Source organism: Miscanthus floridulus, chromosome 3 (genome assembly GCF_019320115.1).
Source record: "Miscanthus floridulus cultivar M001 chromosome 3, ASM1932011v1, whole genome shotgun sequence".
Lineage (NCBI taxonomy): Eukaryota > Viridiplantae > Streptophyta > Magnoliopsida > Poales > Poaceae > Miscanthus > Miscanthus floridulus.
The window spans coordinates 59,127,186-59,150,579 of record NC_089582.1 but is presented as its reverse complement, the minus strand read 5'-3'; the positions used below and the strand labels follow the sequence as shown (position 1 = coordinate 59,150,579).

Sequence of the window (23,394 nt, the reverse complement as noted above, 5' to 3'; positions counted from 1 at the left end):
TAGGGTCAACCAAACGATCATCTTGACAATTTCATGAGCACTCAACCCAATGGTGAGGGAGACCGTTGCCGCAAAATATAATAATAATGACACAAAATTAATATCTTGGTCTCATACAAACTATATAGTGCCAAAAAGATATGACAAAAAGAACATATGCAGAAGCTAAGCGCAAGGTGGTTTCTAATGGTAAATTCTGACAGATACTTGTGGCCTTGAGCAAGTTTATGATCAGCTTAGAACCGAGAAGTTCCCTTGCCCTTCTTGTCGCCACCGATCTCAAAGTGCTTGCACCTCTGAAGTTAGATGACAAAGTTAGCTTCACATACTTGGACAGAATAAAATACAGACGAGGACACAAAATAACAAAGCATGGTGGTAAGGACCTTGATCGTGTGTTGAGAGTAGTGCTTGCCGGGGTCGCACAGATTCATGAACTCAATTTGATGGGGTCATAGCAGATCCAAAAAAAAGGGAAGGAATCGCGACAGGGAGTATCTAGGGCCATGTACCACAAGCGCACACAGAACAGGACGAAACTACTGCGTCCTGAGATCCTAAGCCTTCGGGCGTAGGAGGAGGAGGAGAGGTGGGGGTCGCTGACCATGGCTGCTGCGTAGGCCCCGTTCGCTTGGAGGAACTATGGAGAAATTTAGAGGAATTTGGATGAATCTGGAGGAATTTGTGAGAGGAAAACACGGTTCTGGATGAAAAAAGAAGCCGATCAAGCCGGGATTAAGGGCACGCGAACGGGGCCTACGGAGTCCTTGCGGCGGCGTGAGGTGCGATCCCAGAAAACCCTAGCGCCGGAGCGATATATCATAAGAGAGCCGGGCCTGCTGCGTTTTAGCGAGCTCATGGACGTGTTCCCTGGTCTAATATTCGGCCTGTCATGTAGATTTGCAGCCTTTTTATCACTCGGCCTACGAGGAATAGGCGCACCATACATTTCTTCTAGTAAAAAAAAAGTCCACGTTACCTCTACTCTGTTTTTCCTCCCTAAACTGTAAAAACGGGTAAACCACCCCCTAAATTTTTAAAATCATTCGTTTTACCTCCCTGCCCGGTTATAAGCGGTTTTCAAAGATGTTTTTTTGTTTTTTATTTATTTTTGCTGAATCTTTGAAAAATCATAGTAAATCACAAAAAATCATAAAATGACAAATCCAATTGTATTGGACTTCACATGAGTAGATCTACACAGTGAACATATAAAATGGTATGCTTTAGTATAAATTTTTTATTGTAGCTTTAGATCTATGCTTTTATATAATTAATTACAGCTATGAATTAATTATATAAAAGCATAGATCTAAAGCTACAACACAAAATTTGTACTAAAGCATATCATTTATATGTTCACTGTGTAGATCTACTCATGTGGAGTCTAACATAATTGGATTTTCTATTTTATGATTTTTTTTATTTACTATGATTTTTCAAAGATCCAGCCGAAATAAATAAAAAAGAAAAAAGACAAAACCGCCTTTGAAAACCGCTTATAACCGGTCAAGGAGGTAAAATAAACGGTTTTAAAAGTTTAGGGAGGTGATTTACCCGATTTTAGAATTCAGGGAGGAACAACAGACTTTCGCAAAAGTTGATGGAGGTAATGTAGACTTTTTCCTTTCTTCATTGGGAAACTCCAATCCAAGAGACCAAGACAGATTTGATCTTATAATCTTACTATATAATAACATAACACTCTGTTACAAAATATAGTTCACTTTTATTTTATTTTAATAAGTCAGACTTATTTAAGTTTGTAAAACTCTACCAACATCTAACATATTAATTTTGTTTCATCAGATTTTATACAACATATTTTGATAGAGAATTTATTTCAGTTTACAGATATCAATATATATTTCTTAAAATTTAATTAAAGTTTAAAAAATTAACTTATAATAAAGTCAAGACAAACTATAATTTGGAACGTAAAGAATAATGACTTCGTGTCCACTTTGAATGGGTGTTTTCTGGTATTGGCATTATCAATAATGTTGAGGCTTGATTTTGTTCTTAAACTTTGCAAATAGCTAGTTTAGTCCTCAAATTTTACTTGAAGGTTTAGTTTCATTCACTAGTACAAACAGTCCATCATAGTCGGTTTGTAATCCCCCATCACTGTTGGTTTTGGCCCTCGGTAGTGAAACGTCGATGGTGATGGGCATGGTAACACTGACAGTTTGGGGTGTAATTCGACGGGGACAATGGTATGATCACAGCTAGGTCGTGGTATGATCCGACGATGATGGTCATTTAGTTTGTGTCAGTTTACAAAATAATCCAGCTGTGATGATGTGAAATCGCTGCCAGTGGAGACATCAACACCGGCGGTGTTGACGGTTGCTTCACCACTGGTCAGTGGTTCAATATGGTGGTGACTACCATTTGATCACCCCCAATCAGTGGTCCAATGCGGCGGTGATGATCAATTGATCATAGGTGGTTCAATGCATACGCGTTGGTGATCACAACTATATCACTATAGGTAGTTTGAGTCGGCGTCGATGACCTTCATTGGCGGAATGTTATTCCTTCAGGATTTTCACAATATATTTATTAATTCACACGGTGAAAAGATTTAGATGTCTAGAGGAGGGGTGAATAACCTATAAAAAATTCTCTATAAAGTCACATATACTAGAGCAAAGGTTGATTAGTACAAAATGAAGCCCTGCTAGCAACTACTTGCTTTAGCTCTATTTCATCCAAAGCAAGCCCCTACACAATACTAGTCGCTTGGTTTCTAGTCTATGTTACACAAGCAAACAAGCTACCAAATAAGCGAGAGAGCTACAACTCTTCCTCCATGAAACAAATGGACCAAACTATCCATCTACAAAAGCATTTGAGCAAACTACATCGAGTTTTCGAAATGATTCTAAGGAATTATAACCTAAACTAACTAAACATAACCTAAACTGCCTAACCAAATATAACCTAAAAACCTAGTAACTACATAAATCCTAAAAAAATCACCTAAATATAACATAAACAGTTAACCTACCTACACATACACATATAATCTAAACTACGTATCACCTAAACATAGTTAATAAATATAACCTACACCTAAAAATACTAACTAAAATTTATGATAATCATGAAAACCTAAAAATACAACACATGCAACTAGATGTGCACGTACAAATCAAGGACAGACCCTTAACACAAGTTTCTAAACCTAATTGATCAACCTAAATTACTTTACATTTCAACTCAAATCAAAATTTACTTCAAATCTTAACTAACAAGGTTATTATTTGGGGGGCGACCTCCACTAGGCCACCGACGGCGGAGATGGCCGATAGCGGGCGACAGCGGATGGAGCAGGCGGCCAAGCATGTGGGGTTGGAGGTGGAAGAGGCATAGAGGATAAGAAGGGGAGCCCTTGTGGTCTCTGTATGCCACCCTACTATATTAGTCGGGTGGCGGCGCGGCAGCTGTTGTGCCAAACTCTATGGCGCGGTAGGTTGGCTAGGTCAAAGTCAGCGGGCCACTGACCGACCACGGTGGCAGCCTCGTCATGTTGCCGTTGTTTGCCGTGGCAGAACAGTTTGGCTATGCTACGAGTTGGTCTACAAAATAGTTCTCTGGTGAGGTTATTTAAAAAAAATTCTTTTTTAGATAAAAGAATTAACGCAGCCACCCCCCTCCCCCCACCCACCCCCAACCACGCCCCCACCCCCACGCGCACCACGCTCGGCTCGGCCTTCTGCCCTTCTCCGCTCGTCCCTCTCTTTTCTCCGCACCGAAGCGCCGTCGCGGGCGATTCTAGGGTTTCGTCGCCGGCGGCAACAACCCTGCCGGTAGCGCTCCAACGTCGGCATCCCTGTTCCTCTCCCCCGGAGTGCAGTCTCCTCGCCATCTCGTCGGTGTAGCCGGGGTGCCGATCGACGCCCCTGCAGATCCGGCCACGACGACGGCCTGCAGATCCGCAACGACGACAGCCTGCATATCCAGTCCACCTCCGACGACCTCGACCGACCTGCAACTTGTGGACACCTGCAGATACAGCCCGTGTTGAAGGTTTGCTTTTTTTGTCCTCACGCCTCCTTCTAACCCCCCTCATTTAGGTTCAGCGATGATGAATTGAATGCCTTTGAGAATGTTGATTTGTAGTTGGGTTTAGGTGATATACCAGAATTTGATACTTTGGGGGGTTTTAGACGCTCAATCAATTTTACTAATTCAGGCATGCTGCCAACCTTTACTCAGTTTACATGTATTTATCTTTTGGTCATGCCTAACTTGAAATTGAAGTCTCAAGATATGTTTACTATCAATCAAATTGTTATATTTACTTCTCTGACAGATCAACTTTTCCTGAGATACATTTTAGTTTTCTGTGGATCATTAGCACTAGGCTAAATCCCCTTAGTCCTTATCTTGTGTGTGGTATGAAGAAATAATAAGCCCATAGACATCTTAATTATAACCTTTGTGTTTGGCCCAGCTAGGGATGAACTCATGAAAGTAGAAGTGGATAATATCATTTACCAGGGCTTGTTTTCAATGTTTTCTTGCGTGTTTGGGAAAACTAACAGAAATCAACAGGGCTTGTTTTCAAAGTTTTATCGTGCTTTTGTGAAAAATGGAAACCATGAATATGGAGATGATAATGGTTTCTACCATTTAATGAGCTATCGTCTTGGGCCAGAAACTCTTGACGGTATTGTTACTGTTTTTTGCTTACCCCACACTCCCATAGGCTTTGCTATTTTAACCTGTCATTTATGTACGGTTTACATGTGTGTGTTATCATTCCTATGTATATTATTGTGTAGCTGTTTTTTACTATAATACTATGCATTATCAATTGCCGGCTGTCATCGACATGCCGTAATACTGGTGCTGGACCCACTTTCTTCAGTATCATTTTTGTTTTCGTTTGTGGAAAAGTATGGAAGGGCGGGCCTGGTGCAAGCGGTAGAGTCTTACCGCCTGTGACCGGAAGGTCCCGGGTTTGAGTCGCGGTCTCCTCGCATTGCACAGGCGAGGGTAAGGCTTGCCACTGACACCCTTCCCTAGACCCCGCACAGAGCGGGAGCTCTCTGCACTGGGTACGCCCTTTGTGGAAAAGTATGGAAGCAGAAACAATTTAGGCCTCTTCTGACCGTTTGATCCCCACCCTGCCATACACTTTCATATGTTTATGTCAGAGTAGTCATATGTATTACTATTATACATTAATCATGTAAAAAACTATTACAATGTCTCATAAGTTCTGTTATGTGTAAGGTTGTTCTTGTTGTAGTGATGCTAACATACGTCTGGATTCACAAAATACTAGCATTTTATATAGCCTCATTTTGAAATAAGTAATTTCATTGGAATTCTTGACTATTTCGTTTCTTTCGAACAAAAGTATTTCATTCCAGACGGGCCTAAGTATTATATAGCTAATAATTTCATGCCAGAAGTCATCAATTGAAATATTAACAATTTTCTCAAACTTTAAATTATTATTGGTGGCCATATTGGGGGTTCCTTCTGGTTAGGTGCTTAACTCTATCATGCCATGTATTTCTTTACAGGCTACAGAGAAAAATCAGCACCCAAAAGTTGTAAAGATCACCAAGAACCTTGCAGGATAACACAAGTGCTGAGTTTTGGAAATGGATCATGGGCGTTATGCTCCACAACATGGATGGGAGAACAACAGTGTAATTGCAGTCTTTTCCTTTACTAACTACTGAAGATGATGAAATAGCAGAATTTTGGCCATGCAGTTGGCCTCTGTGTATCCAGCGTTAGTTGTAAAGGAGTTCAAGAAGAGGCCGTTGCTTAAATGGAATGGATTTACCTACCTGTTCTGTAGAATTTGTTGCTGACTCGACTTATTGTGTTGAATCTACAGGCACCGAATGGGTATGGTGTAATCAATGAGCCAGATTTTAGGTAAGTCAACTAGTCATTCTAGTGTTTTGTTAACTGGGGTATTCATGTCCTTTATTCCTGTAAAACGTGTCGAATCTTTTTTTCTTCTAATTTCTCTAGTAAGCCGAGATATGTTTTTATTTGGTACTGGGTTAACTCTTCAACAAGTTCTCCCCTTTTGTGATTTGTGTCATGCCTTTAATATTTATATATAGTGCTTAGCCATATTACCATATCATCCCCTATTAACTTAATTTGCAGGTCTGGTGGATCCTACAATGGTAGGAGATCTGTGGATGAAGGCTTTCCTAGAGATTCATATGGGAGGGGTGCATTCTGTCAGGATACACATGATAGAAATATGTATGCACCACCACCCTCTGTTGGTGGAATGTGGTCTCAGCCTCGAAGGAACCATGATGAGGAATATGCAACTGCAAGAGATCACAGAAGGCATGATGCTGATTATCGCAATGATGGAAAGCATCATGAGTTTGATTCATACAGAGGAGTTGATAGACTCCGTGATAATTATCATGCTACTGACAACTATTATGAATCTGGTAGTTACCGTGATTTTGGTGTTGATAGGAGCAAAAGGATTGGAAGCAGAGAACGTGCGGAGTTTCATGGTGAGTTTGAAGACCGGTACCGCAGTTCTCACCAAAGCAGGGAGGACAGCTATGAGAGAGATCATGAATATGGTCGTTACGGTTATGATTCGGACTATGAGAGAAGCAGGAGAGATAGTAGCTGGAGAAGACGTGATTCATGTGAGAGTGAACGTGAAAGAAGTGGATTAAGTCGTGAAAGAGAGGAAAGTCCATACATGCGCCATAGCCGTTCTCGATCACATGGGCGTGATGACCGGTCAAGATCACGGTCTAGATCAAGATCTCCTCGTGCGAGAAGTCATGGTCGGAACCAAAGAGATGGCCTGTATGATGATAATCGATTTGACAGAAGAAGGGAATATGACTGGGATGATAGGAGGCATGGTGATTCAGTGGTATGGACATACTGCATACATACATACATACATTTGTGGCAGCGGGTTTGGAATTTACAAATCATGGGTTTGCATTCATGTTTGCAGGTCCCATCTGCCACTGTTGTTGTCAAGGGACTGTCCCTGAAGACTAATGATGATGACCTATATCAGATTCTTGTACAAGTTCCTCTTAATAACTTGTTGCACTGGTTGAAAGTGTACTGTCTGGTTTGCTTTAATCATTTCGTCTGTTCTCTTGTAGGCTCAGTGGGGGCCTCTACGCAGTGTGCGTGTGATCAAGGAACGGAATTCTGGCATGTCTCGTGGATTTGCTTTTATTGACTTCCCCACTGTGGTATTAATCAAACAAGTGTTATTACATTACTCACCCAAACTTTCATGTACTGTTAACAAAGCTGTATCCTCTCCACAGGAAGCTGCCCGTAGAATGATGGAAGCTACTGGGGAGAATGGTCTCGAAATTGATGGCAGGAATGTGTTCTTTCAGTACAGGTATACATGTTTTTCTATTTAGAAATCAGTATGTTTCACTGCCATCCTATACAAAGTCCTCCATCCTATGCAATATCTGCTAGCGTGCTGGTGAATAAATGAGTGTATGGTTGCACGTTTTTTTGGGTTAAATTAGTGTCTTGAGGAGTTGTATACTTGTATTATGCTTTTGGAATTGTTGTCCTTTTTTTGTAATTTGTAACTATACTTTTTACTTGAGGTTGCCTTTTAGCTATGAAGTTCTCATGTCTCTCGGCCGTATATTCTGTAACTGGCATGGGTAATTATAAGCTAGTTGTATTGGCCATGCTTGTTTCTGCCTATAATCTGATTCTCGATTATTTCTGCCTTTTTCTGAACTAACACAATCGAGAATCGAAAAAATCCCCACGGTACGGCGATTATGATCGAGTCTGCTGTAAGCGGAAACAAACAGGGCCATTAGCAATCCAACAATTCTCATAGTAGGATTGCATATAACCAAACAGGATACTCTAATTTTCTCTTTCCTCTTCGTCCAAATTATAGGCCATTTGAGCTTTGTCCTAAATCAAACTTATCTGACTTGAACCAAGTTTATAGAAAAACACACCAACATGTACAGCATCAATTTAGTTTCACTGAAATATCCATGAAATAGGTCTTGATATTGCATTTTTTTGAACCTGTAGATGTTATTATATTTTTCTAAAAACTTGGTCAAATTTAGAGAAGATTGACTTAGGATAAAGGTAAAGTGACATATAGATTGGAATGGAGGTGTAGTAGTTATTTTGATGACCTAAGATCACATGGGATTGCATTGACTCTAATTCAATTAGAGTTCATTAATAAAAAGATTAATCAGTTCTGTAAGATTTCAGTGGGGAAAAGTGGTGTTACTTCATTATGCTGCGATGGGAAGGTGCTTGTGATCCTTATACGTCAACAAGGTTCTGTTAGTGGGTGGGTTGGATGGGTGTGGGGCGAGTCTTGTCTTCCTTTTATTGTTGTGCTAGCCTTTTGTGCTCATGTGTTTATATGAAAATTCCATCCAGTGCAATTAATTCTAACACTGTCTTTACTGCAGTAGTAAACCAACCGGTGGGATGGTTGGGCCTTCTCTTGGACAAGAAAATTTTACAAGGCCTACTTATGGGCACAGGACTGCTGCTGCACCGTGTGACTGGATTTGTACTATATGCGGATGTATGAATTTTGCCCGCAGGACCTCCTGTTTTCAGGTACTTGTAAGGATGTTATGTTACATATCACATTTCCATCGCCCCCTGCCCCACCCACACACCCCACCTGAACACCAGATTCTGTACAATTCCTCATCGCATCTGCCACTTTCCTGAGTCCTGACCATCGTGGCCTGTAGTTTAACTGGTGAGTGGGTTAGTGGAGGGCAGGGTGATGTGTTGGATTTCGTCTACTTGTTAGTTTGTTCTACTTAAAGAACACTGCCATAGTGTTGTGTAATTCTCTATTTTTCTATATGTGCATGAAAATACTACCACTCTACTTTGCGTAATTTTTCCTAAGTTAATAGCTGGGCAACTAATTAGTTTTGTGATTTTGCTCTGGCTAATCATATGTTTATTTGTATTTGCATAGTGCAATGAACCTCGTACTGAGGATGCTCTACCAGCTGATGCGACAGGTTCCACTCCACACTTTGGGAGAAGGGGATCTGAACTAGGCAAGTTTTGTGCTTTCATAGTTTCATTCTGGAATCATGTGAAGTATGTATCGTGCTGTCTTATTTAGTTGCGATCATTTGCAGGTCCAACTCATGTTTTAGTTGTTCGTGGTTTGGATGAAAATGCTGATGAGGAAATGCTTCGGTACGAATTTGCTAAGCACGCACCAATAAAGGTGGGGAATAAACTAATTGCTTGATTAGGTTTCTCTTATTTTTCTGGAAACATTACATGTCATTTCTCACCAGGACATCCGCCTTGTTCGGGATAAGTTTACTCATGTGTCTAGAGGTTTTGCCTTCGTTCATTTCCATTCGGTAAGTAGTGTTGTCTGGTGGATTGAGTTGAGCTTTTCTTTTCTTGATGTATATAGTTCCTGACAATTTTCAACATCCTGTTGTGACAGGTGGAAGATGCTACGAAAGCTCTGGAAGCTACAAATGGGATTACACTTGAGAAAAACGGTCAGGTTTTGCGTGTAGCATATGCTAAAAGTACACATGGACCTGTATCAGGCGGTTCGCAGTCAAACAGCCTTGCTGCAGCTGCCATTGAGGCTGCATCATTTGCTCAGCAGGTTTGTTATAGCTCCTGACACTGTAAGATTAAGCATTTACCGTTTCTATTTATATAGGATATCCATTTATATATTACTTCCTTTGTTCTTTCTTACAGTATTTGGTTCTTTGCAAGCTAAGCTGTCAAATTTCAGAGACTTATAATTCTGAAAGCATGGAGATTGGGCATATGAAAAATATCACTAGATTTGTTTCTAAAAGCACTTAATTGTCATTAGTTACTAATGGAAAGTACTAAAAAAAATCAGAACCACATTTAAAAAATGCTAAGATGTCAAATAAGCAGAATGAAAAAGGACAGGGGACTGATCTTCATCACATTCTCATGTTAACTAAGCACATAGCTTAGGCAGGTTGTAGACATGTTGCTCATTGGTTTAATACCTTTGCCTGTTGGACCAGTATGATGCCATAGGTTGGGCTCCAAAAGAGTACAATCCTGATGACAAACAGAACGGCAACTCTGAATCTAAAAAAGATGGTGGTACAACACAGTCGGGATTTGTTTGGGATGAAAAATCTGGTTACTACTATGATTCTGCATCTGGATTCTATTATGATGGAACTACTGGTAAGTATGAGTCTACTGCATCAAAATTTTGTTAAAACCAAGTTTTGTTGGTAAAGTTACGGTTACGGATCTTTTTCCATTTATATTTTAATATGTAATCTTGTTTGTTGTAGGCCTTTACTATGACAGCAACTCTGGAGTTTGGTATTCGTACGATCAACAGACTCAACAATATGTCCCTTGTAATGACCAGAACAATACTAAGGCAGCCGGTGAGGCGGCCAGTGAAAACACTAAGGCCTCAGATAGTAATAGTGGCAAAAAGGTTGTGATCTCTGCGCCTGCCGCCACAATTAAACAAAGTGAGAAAACTTCACTTCCTGATGCTGTTCAAGCTGCTGCAAATGCAGCACTGGCTGCAGAAAAGAGAGAAAAGGAGAAAGCAAAAGAGATTAAATTGGCCTCAAAAAGTAGTCTCATAGCTAATAAGAAGAAGATGAACAATGTCCTAGCTATGTGGAAGCAAAGGAATCAAGAAGGGCAGGCCGGACGAGTTGTCCTTGATGACAAAGAACCATCAAGTTCTGATGATAAATTTAATCATTCACATAGTGGAACTGGATTCTCTTTGAAAAGCAAGCCGAATTCTGACTTTGAAAATGCTATGGATAATTCTCTTGGCCAAGGAATTGCATCGACCCAAATGTTGGATTCCGATGTAAAGCCTAGACCTGTCAGTAACAGCTTAGGGACTACAGTTATGGGTGTCATAAGAGGTTCTGCTAGAGGAGTGATCAAGTCAGATACTACGTTTCATGCATTAACTGATGCCAGTAGCACTGACTCCCGCACCACTATAACCACAAGAGCAAGTGGGTTAATGACAAGTCCTGAGGCACTTGTAACTCCTGCACCCTTCAAAACTGATGTGTCTGCCTTGGTCTCTAATACTTCATCGGGAGTTTCTGGGAGTGGTAAACGTCGGTTTTCTGAGGCACCAGGACAATCCCAGTACAGGGATCGAGCTGCAGAAAGACGAAATCTGTATGGATCATCTCTTGGCACTGATACTGTTGGATTTGATTCAAGTAAGAATACACTTTAAAGTTTTTATCGTGTACAATTGCTGTCATTTTTCCATTGTCATTCCTTCATCACGATGAATTAGTAACAGCAATATACTGTCCGTCCAGAAATTTATTTTTCTTTGTTATTCTCATCATTATCATTTTGCTGAAGCATCGTTGGCAGTATGCTCAGTGTATGCTCAGTTTCGTATTAGTGTTTATATAAGTCTGACTTGGTATTTCTAGGGATTTTTTTTGTTACCATTGGAATATGTCCTTGACCCAACAAGTTTAAGGATGATGTTTTCGGTTTTGCTTGTAAGATTTTTATTGATTTTCTGGAAATTACCTGTTGTCAAGCTGGTGACTATCCATCCCGAAAGGGTTCAAGTGAGATAGGGTCGATGCCGTTTCCTCCTGGTGTGGGTGAACGTTCCAGTGGTGAAATTGGCAACAGCGAAAACTATGAAGTTATTACCACTGATAGAGCAATCGACGAAAGCAATGTGGGCAACCGTATTCTACGCAACATGGGGTGGCAAGAGGGACTGGTAAGTTCATCTCCCACATATTTCTCAGTTTGATTGAGATGCTCTCAGGCTTGATAGCATTTTCTTTACAATGTCTCCTGCATTTGATCATGAGTGTTTATGCCCCTTTTTTATTTCTTGTTTCTACTGCAAATGCGTCTGACTTTGGAATCGATTTATGTAATTTTTTTTTGAGAAAACCCCCCCCCCCCCCCCCCCCCCCCCGGTAAATATGCCTATTTGTAGTAAGGTAGAACCATAGAAGTATGGAATGAAATTTATTTTAATGCAACTCTCTGGTTTTAACTGAAGTTGTTTGGAGCTTGGTGAGCTGTTAGTACCAGTTAGCAAATCTTAAGCTTGTCTTGTTGATCTCTTTCCAGAAATAACTAATGAAGTATACCTGTGTGTCTTGACTAGTTGATTCTGAGCCCATGTGCTTCCTTTGTGTCTAGACTCTACCGTGTAAGAATCAGGAGTTACTGAGTATTTAGCCTGAGCGAGAAGATGTGTAGTGGGAATGAATAGTTTGTTGGCCACAAGAAGTGACTGAATGCAGGGGGAATCAGTGTGCCCATATTTCCTACATTGGGGGAAAGTGCGAAATATTGTCTTGTATTCCTTCTGATGTGAGTGTGCATTTGTATTTTTTTTGTTTCTTGCAACAACTTTGCAAATATCCAGGGTCTCGGAAAGGATGGCAGCGGTATCAAGGAACCAGTCCAGGCAAAATCCGTGGACGTCAGGGCTGGACTGGGAAGTCAGCAGCGGAAGGCTGATCCATCCCTAGAGGCCCAAGCCGGGGACAGCTACAAAACCATCATCCAGAAGAAGGCCATGGCAAGATTCAAGGAGATGTCCTAGCTACACTGTTTTTTCTATTCCGTTGTCGCATTTTGTAGTTTGTTTACATTTTTTTTACAGTCTGCGCACTGTTTTGCTTGTGCTTTTTCATAAACCTAGCTGCTGAATTGTGATTTATTTTCCTCAAAGGGGCACCGTGTTTATCATGTAGTTCGAGACCTGGATGTTTTTGTGTGTGTTGGGGTTTTCATTTGCACGACGTATGTGTCGTGTGTTGACCAGTTGATTTGCCACACACGATGTGGCCATAGAGCCTCTACATCAGATCGTCACAGATTATTTTTTTAAACGGTGTCAGAGAATGATGAATTTATAAAGTTGCTCCGAGGTTCGCCCGCTCGGGCTCCAGCGGCCTCCACATGGCGACGGTTGTTCCACTGGGTGGGTCTGAGATGTCAGTGATAGAGGAAGGGGATTGAGAAAAACTACTGTGATTGAGATTTTTTTTAAATTTTAACACTTTTTGAAAACTAATTCTAAATCTAACACTGTCGGTTTTTTTTAAAACTAACACTTTTGGTTGTGTCTATAGCCCTAGCGTGGTCAAATGCCTGTGTCGTGCCATGCATGGTGACGCGGCAATGGGCTGATGTGGCGGTGACCGGAATTGCTGACCGCTGACGTGGCAGGGTTTGCTGCGCCATCGATCTTGGCGCGGCAGTGCTGCGTCTTGATCCGTGGCGTGGCAGAGCCCATGACGCCCATTGTGAGACTGCAGGGCACCGTGCGGGCGATGGAGTGGGCACGTCTACTGCAGGAGTTGACACCTTTTCGTGGCATGCACAGTGTTGTCTCAGAGAGCATTGGGTCCAACGTCAGAGGGTGAGCAGTAGCGTATGGGCTGAGCCAGGGCATCATCGGCACGTGTCTCCTGCACCGCGTGCGGCGCGCTGACGCCTACGTGACTTCAGAAAGGGTCACGTCAGAAGGCAGCCGAAAGCCTCGAGTCAGAGCAGGGCAGGCCTTCGTCACGCAAAGCCCAAAGGTGTTCGACTGCCATGGACAGGCACTCTGAACCCCCAAGAAAAAGGTGACCTTCCTTAACTGTTACACTATGTGATTCCAATTTGCTCCATTTAATTAAACGGGAAAATCGGATTTTTAGGTTTCTTTAGGCCTTCTGCAGTGTGTCGCCTAAGTGAAGCTTGAAGAGGAGAGAGAGGATTGAGGAGTCACTCTATCACATTGCAAGAGTTCTACCGATGCCAAGAATTCTGGGAGCGTATCACGTAGTTGTGCCGGTGCTAACTCGATAAAAAAATAGGAGGTGGCAGGTCCGATAGTACTTTTTAAGTCTGTGTGGGAGTCCCATCACCTGCGCATGGTGGGCCTGGGAGTGATGCCCGGTTTGCATGCCCACTGCAGCTGATGAAGAGCGGTGCTGCTTTTTTGGTGGTGGCAGATGCAAATAGTAGTAGGCAGCACTCACACTGCAGAGGGCCTTATTAACTTCTAACTCGGAAGTCAGAAGCAGCAGCCGGTGGCCACGGCTACCCTTGCAAGCGGGGCGGGTTGCGGACAGCCACGAACCCGCAACGTTTGCCGCAAATTAATCTAGCGGGTTTGCGGCTGTTCGTTTCTTCAACTGTGCGCTTCATATGTGTTTCGTGGTTGATACATGCAAGCCCACATGACCCGTAAAGATCTGTGCTGCTGCTGTTGGACCGCGCAGAATAGCGACTGCCCGTCGATGCTGGGGGCGGTGCCGCTCCTCGGAGGCTCAGACTCCTGCTCCCATCTTGCGAGCCGAAAGCAGCGTATGGCGCCTCTGCTGCTTAGAGACATCGCGCATGGCCACGAAGTAAGAAAGTTCCAGTGCCTTTGCTTTTTCACTCTATTCCAAGCCTCCAACGACTGCAATGACGACATGAAGGCCAAAAGGCCATATTTCTGAACCAAAACAAAGATTGAATAGCTCAAAATGTGATCAATCAGCAATCAGTGAAATCCAAACGGCTTTGAAGAAGACGAGCGGCAAGTACAACCACAACTCAAAAACAAAAGCTTGGTTCAATCGCACACCTGGTCACCTGCACATATGATGGGGAAAGAAGACGTTCGCGATGGTTCGTCGGGATCCACCTCGAGGAAATATTGGCGAGGGCGATGGCCGGTGGCCGGTGGGAGCGGAGTAAGTCATCTCGCTGCCAGCTTCCGCCGCCGAGGAGTGCGATGCCGACAAGGGCGCGGCGATGGTAGCCATGGGATTGGAGAGAGGGCGACGCGGATAGAAGCGGCGGCGATACTTTTTGCGGATCTCGCGGGTTTGCGTGGAAATTCACTTGTGTCCAACGGGCTTAGCGGGCTGAACGATAGTGGTCCGCAATCAATTGGCAGCTGGTCCGCAACAGCCGCATACAACTATTTTGCGGGGCGGGGCGAGCGGGTAGCGTTAAGAACCCGCCCCGCCTGCATTCTTAGCCACGGCGCAGCAAGCACCCCTCCTCGGCCTCACTCCCTCTAGCTCCTGTAGTTGGCAACCAACGTCCACCGGTGGAGCGGATGGCGTTGAAGCGTAGTCTTCTCCCTCGATGGCTCACCCCCCTCCCCTCCTAGCTATGCTTGAGGAGGGGTTTGGATCTAGTGACTAAAATTTAGGAGGTGTGTCGAGAGAGTGTTGTACGGGATGTTCGGATACTAATAAAAAAACAAATTACATAATCCGTCAGTACTCCACGAGACAAAATTTTTAAATCTAACTCATCCGTCATTAGCACATATTTACTGTAGCACCATATTATCAAATCATGGATTAATTAAGCTTAAAAGATTCGTCTCGCAAATTAGTCACAAATTATGCAATTAGTTTTGTAATTAGTCTATATTTAAGACTTCATTCATGTGTCCAAACATTCGATGGGACAACAACTAAAATTTAGGAGGGGCAACCAAACACTCCCTAACTCGGCGTCTCCCTCTCCAATGTCCATTCTCCAGTCAAGACTCTAGGCTTCTAGGCTCGAATTTTGTTTTCTTTAATTTAAAACAAATTGATATCTTCATTAATGAAATCTAGTGTAAATCACTGCAATCAAGTTTTTTTGCATTGTATTCTGGTCATTATGTTATGAATTTATGGTCCAATATATTACACTAGTAGTATGCCCTTTTTCGTTTTTTTCTGCTTAAATTAGTCATTAGCTAATAGCATGCAACCCTGTTCGGCTGATTCAGTTGTGGCTGATTTTGGCTGATTCAATAGTATTCTGTGAGAGAGAATAAACTAAAACAAGCTGAAACAAGTTAAAACTGGATCAGCCGAACAACCCAATTTTAGCTAAAGGGAGCTAGTTTGTACTAACTCGCTAGCTAGCGTTGCTTGCACTCAAGACAGGCGGTGCATGCACGCCGATCAATGAAATTGAAACAAATATACTCTAAAAACAAAACCTGAAGGCGGAACTGACGACAAAACCTGAAGGCGGAACTGACGGTCACATGCACTGTTTGTTTTGACTGAGGAACATGGTGACTGCTGATGCATGTACAGACACAATCGAGGGGTGCCATTGTCGTCGTTGATGCGACGTGACCCTTTCTGCAGTCGCGCAGGCGTCAGAGCGCCGCACACGGTGCAGGAGACACATGTCGACGATGCCCTGGCTCAGCCCATACGCTACTGTTCACCCTCTGGCGTTGGACGCGATGCTATCTGAGGCGGCACTGTGCACGTCGCGGAAAGGTGTCAGCTCCTGTGTGCCCACTCCATCGCCCGCGCGGTGCCTTGCAGTCTCACAGGGGGCGTCGTGGGCTCTGCCGCGCCAAGATCGGTGGCGCGGCAGGCCCTGCCACGTCAGCAGTCAGCCATTCCGGTCGCCGCCACGTCAGCCCATTGCCGCGCCACCATGCATGGCGCGGCCAAAAATGTTAGTTTAAAAAAAACCCGACAGTGTTAGATTTAGAATTAGTTTTCAAAAAGTGTTAAAATTAAAAAAAATCATGTTTGAGGGGGAGGGGTTGATTTTAAGAGATCGAGATTTTTTTTAGAAAAAGGCTATTAGAAAGGTGATCTTTGGAGCATGTTTTCTCCTTTATTACTAAATATGGAGAGAAAGGGGATTGATTTTACTCAATCTGGTGAAGTGGAGTTGCTTTGAGATTTTTTTTGATCGGTGGCTGGTGGTCTTAACGACCATTTGGTGTGTTTGGTTGAGCTGTGGCTTCTAAAAAAGTTACTATGAACTGTGGGAAAGCTGCTGTAGGTTGTGCGCTGTTTAGTTCAAACAAGTATAAAACTTACCTCATATCTCTATTTTTCTTCAACAATTATGAAATAGCTCTATTTTCATCATTTCAAAAAGCAGAAAGCCAAAAGGGTCCAATGTGTTTTTAAAAACGTACTACACAAAACTAGTTATTTCTTAAAAAGTAGCTTCTGGTTTTTTTACCCGTTTAGTTGGCTTTTGGGACCGTGGGAATGTACAACCCACACACAGGGTTCGTCTCTAAGCGTCTCCAATCTACCATGATGGATCCCAAGCTGCTGAACACCCAAACGAAGGAGAAATTAGATCGCCGGTTGATTCCCATCGAGCAGTAGATGGTGAAGGGGGGAATGGAAACCCACCATCCAATGATGGAGTCGTCACCGCGCCAGGGAAGGCACCTCCGCCAGATCCATCAATGGGAGTCGTTGCCGTGCCGTATCCGAGACCACCGGAGATAGGGTGGGTCGCCGCTACTATCGACGATGATCCGCTTCCGCAACGATGATCCGCTTCCACGACCTAGGGTTCGGCTTGCAGAATCCGCGGCTAAGGCCATGCCTCCCTCATGACCAAGGATGCGGGCCGCTGAGCCACTTCCATGCCCAGATGTGTGCGCCGAGGCCGCCGCCGCCGTAGCAGCAACCGAGGCGCTCTTGCTCTTCTTACCCGCGGCAACAACTCGCTCTTCCTAGCCGAGTGAAAGGATCAAGATGCCCAAGAGGGGGGGGGGGGGTGAATTGGGCTAATTCTAATTTTTCTTGCAATAATCAAATCCTATGGATAGCCCAATTAACCCCTTGTGCCTAGAAAAGTATTTCTATCAAACTAACGCACAAAGGACTTACAACCTATGTTCCAAACTTACTATAGCATGGCAATTCTATGAATGTAAAGACAAGTATTGAATTGCTCAAAGTAAATACTTAAAGTAAATACTCAAAGTAAGTAGAGAGAGAGGAACACGGCGATGTTTTGTCGAGGTATCAGAGAGTCGCCACTCCCCACTAGTCCTCGTTGGAGCACCCGCGCAAGGGCGTAGCTCCCCCTTGATCCGCGCAAGGATCAAGTGCTCTCTATGGGTTGATTCTTCGACACTCCGTCGCGGCGAATCACCCAAAACTGCTCACAACTTGAGTTGGGTCACCCACAAGCTCCGTCGGGTGATCACCAAGCTCCCAATCACCACCAAGCCATCTAGGTGATGGCGATCACCAAGAGTAACAAGCACGAACTCTCACTTGACCACGCGAAGCCTAATGAGAAGATGGATGCACACTTTGCTACTCTTGATTCACTAATGAGGCTACTCTCTTGGATTCTCAAATCTCAATCACCTCACTAGGACCTTGCTCTTCTTGGCACTCACAAATGTGTTTCTCAGCTATTGGAATGAGCAAAAGTGACTCCACACACGAGTGGAGCTTCTATTTATAAGACAGCCTGAAAAACGAACCGTTATGAGCTTCTGCGGGGTGACCGGACGTTCCGGTCAGTTCAACCCGTGAACCAGTGAAAATGTGTTGACCGGACGCTGGCAGGGTCCGGTCACCACTGACTGGACGCGTCCGGTCACCACTGACCGGACGCGTTCGGTCACATTAAACCCTTACTGGAACCTTACTGGATTCGACCGGATGCAGAACCCCCAAGGTCCGGTCAGTACTGACCGGACGCATCCGGTCGTAGATTCCCTTCTTTGGAACCTTACTAGAGTCGACCGGACGCTGCCTCTCAGCGTCCGGTCACTTGACCTCTCCAGCGTCCGGTCGCACTGAACGCAGACTGTTGATCAAATGAATTGACCGGACCCTACGTCCAGCGTCCGATCGCACCGGAGCCAGCGTCCGGTCAGCATTTGACCCTCCATTCACTTCCAACTTTTGATCATATGTGAATGAAGTTTGCTCCAATGGATCTTAGGCATTCGTAGGATCTACCTAGAGCTAGTTTTAACAAGTGTGCACCACACCTAACTCACTAGACTCAACTAGGTCAAGCTACCCGTCCATACCCCCCTTAATAGTACGGCCAAAGGAAAAACAAAGTCCTAAACTACTCTAAGTGTCACTCCAACTCCAATCGACACTTAGAACTAGTCATCCTTAATGTAACAGAACCGACCAAATCATAAGAATGTAAGTACAAAAACAATCATCGAAGTGATCAAATTCCTGTACTTAAGCTCCCATAATCCCGGTAGTCCAGAAATCACAAAGGATTTCAACCAACTCTCGACATACAAACTAAGACCGTAGTGATTCAACACAACACATCATTCGTTACAACATTTCACAAGTAGCATTCAGATTACATCCATTAGAGTTCAAATAGAATATTACAAACCAAGTTCAGATTTGCGGAAGCAACATAGTTTAGTACATAACTTTATAGTTTCAAATACATTGCCAGATCTAGTCATGTCCCATAAAAGCATCTTTAGGTACGAGAACTAGGAGAGACCGCGCCCAATGGTCTAGTCTTCATCCCCAGCCGGGAGAAGGCAATACTTGCAGCAACCAAAGTAGAACTGGTCATCTGCAACAGGTGGGAGATAAACCCTGAGTATGAGAAGGTACTCAGCTAGACTTACCTGTCAAAACTAGAAATAAAGGACACCAAGGGTCATGCAAGGCTTATGAGGTGGGCTAGCTGGACACAGTTGCATAAAAGAGCTTATGAATATAGTAACCAATTTAAACTTCGCATCAAGTTTATCATCATTTACCTGTCCACTAGATTTGCACCTGTACTAGAGCACTCACTTATTAGGAGCAAACAATATTAACCATGGCAGGTATAATAAGGCTGTCATCATCATATCATCATTTCTGAACCATTATGTTATTTAGTGTATCTACATTGGAGATAAGCCCATCAAGTTCTCACTAACCGGGAGAGACGGCGACTTGAATCGAATTACAACTCAGCTGAGGGGGTATTCCTAACTCTCACCCTAGCATACTTTGCAAGGGTAGCCATGGGTCACCTTTGGGACAACTCAGGAACCAAATTCGTGGGTTCGATCAGCGCCAGCACTCTCAGGGATTACCCTTCTGCCAGGATGATCATGACTTTTAAATCACCTGCCCTTAGACTCACGCCTATGGCTCCCTTCCGAGGCATACTTTATACTTATCGACTCCCGGCCTGAGGTGAGCTACTCGGCTTCATGGTCAGTCTCCAGACTCGGCCAACTAAGAGAGAGGCATGCGTTCAACATGAACAGGAAAGGCTCCAAGATTCAGTCCTTAAGCGACACAGACGGAGTCACTATAAACCGGCAAGCCTCTACCCGATTTTCAATTCAAATTAAGACAGGTTCTTTTCCACGATAGCAAATATAGCCAACCGTGCCACATGTATATCCCTATATCTCGTAGGTGATAGAAAATCACCTGACTTCTACCGTGTTTAAGCAGGGCTAAGCACTACACGAGCCTGAGCTACATAGGATTCAGGGTATCAATATCTAGATAAGGATTGGATAACCAATGCAGCAAGTGTTTGCATCCAACACCTAAACTTAATGCAACAATATATATATGTAACAATTAATACTTTAACTGCATTTAGGAAATTAGGAGGCTTAATATGCTCCTGGGCTTGCCTTTCACAAAGTTGCACGGACGGTGATCTAGGCACTCAACGGCAACCTCGTCTGGCACCTCTCCCGTGGACTGCACCTCCTGAACCTCTGGTGTTGGCTGCTGCTGTTGCTCCCCGCTCGGTTCCTCGAATTCTAGCAGTGTCACACCTTCCGGTACACCTATTGCATACCGATGCACAAGATAAATATCATGGATGCATAAGGAATGACATGATGCTCATGATGAATGGATCACAGTAAGTGTTTAATGAAACATCACTGGACACTCGTTTACCAATTAAGAATAGCTATATTCAAATCACTTTAAAACATGTATCTAACTTAACTTGAAGAACGAGATCTACTTACCTAACTTGCATAATCTAAGATAAAGGTGCTCATCTTCAGTTAAAGGCCTAACACCTAGGAACATTACCACAAGCTTAGGAAATAGTAAAGACATACTTAAATCAAAGTTAAGGTTTTACATGCAACGAGTAGTTCCTTAATTCAATCATAACCAGAATTCTATAAATTCAAATGACTTGCAAGAGGACATTCTGGAAAGCTTATGAAATTTTCTACAAATCATTTGTAAACATCAAAGCATGATTCTTACGTTAACCAAATCGAATTCAAATAAACCTAAAATCTGTCCAGAAATGACAGGTTTACTAAATTAATTATTTAGCCCTTGTTTAGTTCTACCCCAAATTCTTAAAAAGTGCTACAGTACCTATCACATCGAATGTTTACGGCCCGTGCATGGAGCATTAAATGTAGACAAAAAAAACTAATTGCACAGTTTGGTGGGAAATTGCGAGACGAACATTTTGAGCCTAATTAGTCCATGATTGAACACTAATTGCCAAATAAAAACGAAAGTGCTACAGTAACCCTAAATTCCAACTTTCTGAAACTAAACACGCGCTTAGTGATGATGCAAAAGCATAATTGGACCAAACCAAGTTTACCAACTTGTTGCACATACCAGAGGAACATCAGAAAGTATAGTGCCAACCTCTAAATAAATTATTTAATGTCCTTTTCTAATTTATTCAGTTAATTAGGTGATGAAATCAATATATAGTAAAACTATTCAAAAAAATTTATAAAAATTGCAGTAGCTATCTCATGCTTCACATAGACTACCATAAAAATTTCAAAGTAATTGGTTAAGCAGAACTTGCTGTATCAAAAATAACAGATGGCAGGGCTATTTCTAGCATAATTAGGAAACCCTAATGAAAAGTGTCAAGCAATAGACTTCACATTTTTCCTAGGATCATTCTAGCATAAGAATAGTACTCATCAAATTTTACCCTTACAGGATCTATAGAAAAATTATGAAAATTCACACAAGATCCATCCTTGCAAACAAGAGAATTTCCTATCTCCTACATACAGTGTCCAAAATATATGAAAATTTAACTACAAGCTATTCATGATATGAGCAGTACACCATAAAAATTTCATGCCATTTGGAGCTACATAGAAAAAGATATAATTACCCCTATTTCCTTCATGATTAAAAGAGATAATTATCAACTCCATTTTTCATAACAGAACATGACATAAATTATATTTTTAATATAAACTAGACATTATTATGAACCCAACAAAATTGGAACCACATCATTTGGATCTACCAACTAGGAGATACACATTTTTGAATTTGTCCACAAATCTATGAAAAGAATAAAACAAACAGAAAATGGAAAACCTAATCCTACGGCTGGGCCGGCCCAAAAGCACACGGCGGCCCGCAAAGCACGTGCTGGCGAGGCCTAGAACTCGGTGCGGCCCACGCTGGCTCCCGCCTCCGCTTCAGTGACTGACGCGCTGGTCCCGCACGATAGAGAGACAAACAGGGGAGGGAAAGACGGACGACGGCGTAGCTCGTCGCCGGTGGCAGCTCCGGCGATGTCATCGGTGCTATGGTGTTCGCCTCACCCATGCGCATCTAGGGACACCCTCAATTGTAGCTATTACCGTGGCTAAAGGGGGGTGGCGACGACCATGGCGGCGCACGGCCATGGCTTGGTCGGCTCCGGCGAGGCCTGACCCCGTAGGGCGTGGCTAGGCTCGATACGAGCTTTCGGAGTTCACTACCAACCTAAACAAGCAAGGAGGAGGGGATGGGAAGGCCGCGGTGGCAGTTGGCCGCGTGGAGCGCCAACTCCGGTGAGGTCCCGCCATGGCGGCGGTGGAAGAAATGGCGAATACGCCCTTACCAAGCCCCAATCGACCCGGCTGAGAGGTGGAGGAGGGAGAGGAGATCACGGTGAAGCTAGGGGCAAGATGGCCGACGCATTTTTGTAGTGGCAAGTGCGCAAGGCGATGGCGAAGCTCAGTCGGAAATGGAGGAGCTGCTGTGGCTTGTCGCTGCGCGTGGTAGGGGCGACGGAATGGAGTAAATGAAACGACGAGTGCGTCAGGCAGGCGGGTGCGAGTTCAAGGCGTGGCCAGCAGCGCCAGGACACCCACGGCGCATGGCAGCGCGAGCAGAAGACCGACGATAGGTGGCAAACACGCGGCGGTGATCTTCTGACGGTCGGTTCACTGTAGCAAAACTGAAATTTCGATTCAGAACACGACGGTGATGACCGACAGCGTGACTTTGATGACCTATAACTCCCAAACGGTGGCGATCTGGTTCATGGTATAGTTAACAAAATTGAAGATCTAAATGAGTACAACAACTTTGTCAATTGGAGCTCGAGTTGGTTCGGCCTGGTTAGGGAGATATAAGGCTCCAAACAATGACACACGAAACTAAAAATCGTCTTAAGGACTTAGAAAAATTCTAAGTGTGAATTCAGCATGGAAATATGACTTGTGGGCCTTGTTTGAACATGTTCTAGCCATTTTCATGAGATGGTCATATTGAGACTTTTGTTCCTTGATAAATTGGCTACAACTTTGGTAAAAGGGTGCACAGCCATGCAAGGTCTCTAGGTTGGTCTTTTGAATCA

The 23,394-nt window shown here is 43.4% G+C and overlaps 1 protein-coding gene across 4 annotated transcripts; it reads left to right on the top strand.

The window, feature by feature from the left end:
- The first annotated feature begins 3,682 nt into the window (after positions 1 to 3,682).
- Positions 3,683 to 12,846, top strand: LOC136541706 (SUPPRESSOR OF ABI3-5-like). 4 transcript variants are annotated; one of them, XM_066533728.1, is made up of 17 exons: positions 3,683 to 4,035; positions 5,544 to 5,672; positions 5,867 to 5,907; positions 6,148 to 6,339; positions 6,478 to 6,895; positions 6,983 to 7,054; positions 7,140 to 7,232; positions 7,311 to 7,390; positions 8,460 to 8,613; positions 8,990 to 9,074; positions 9,159 to 9,250; positions 9,324 to 9,392; positions 9,482 to 9,652; positions 10,056 to 10,224; positions 10,338 to 11,252; positions 11,592 to 11,782; positions 12,446 to 12,846. In XM_066533728.1, exons 2-17 carry the CDS (start codon positions 5,625 to 5,627, stop codon positions 12,623 to 12,625), a joined length of 2,970 nt encoding a protein of 989 aa, XP_066389825.1. In that variant the 5' UTR covers positions 3,683 to 4,035; positions 5,544 to 5,624; the 3' UTR covers positions 12,626 to 12,846. The 4 variants fall into 4 exon arrangements, with proteins under 4 accessions (XP_066389825.1, XP_066389824.1, XP_066389823.1 ...); XM_066533727.1 differs by having other exon boundaries at positions 6,148 to 6,895; positions 8,463 to 8,613; XM_066533726.1 differs by having other exon boundaries at positions 6,148 to 6,895.
- Positions 12,847 to 23,394: the final 10,548 nt, after the last annotated feature.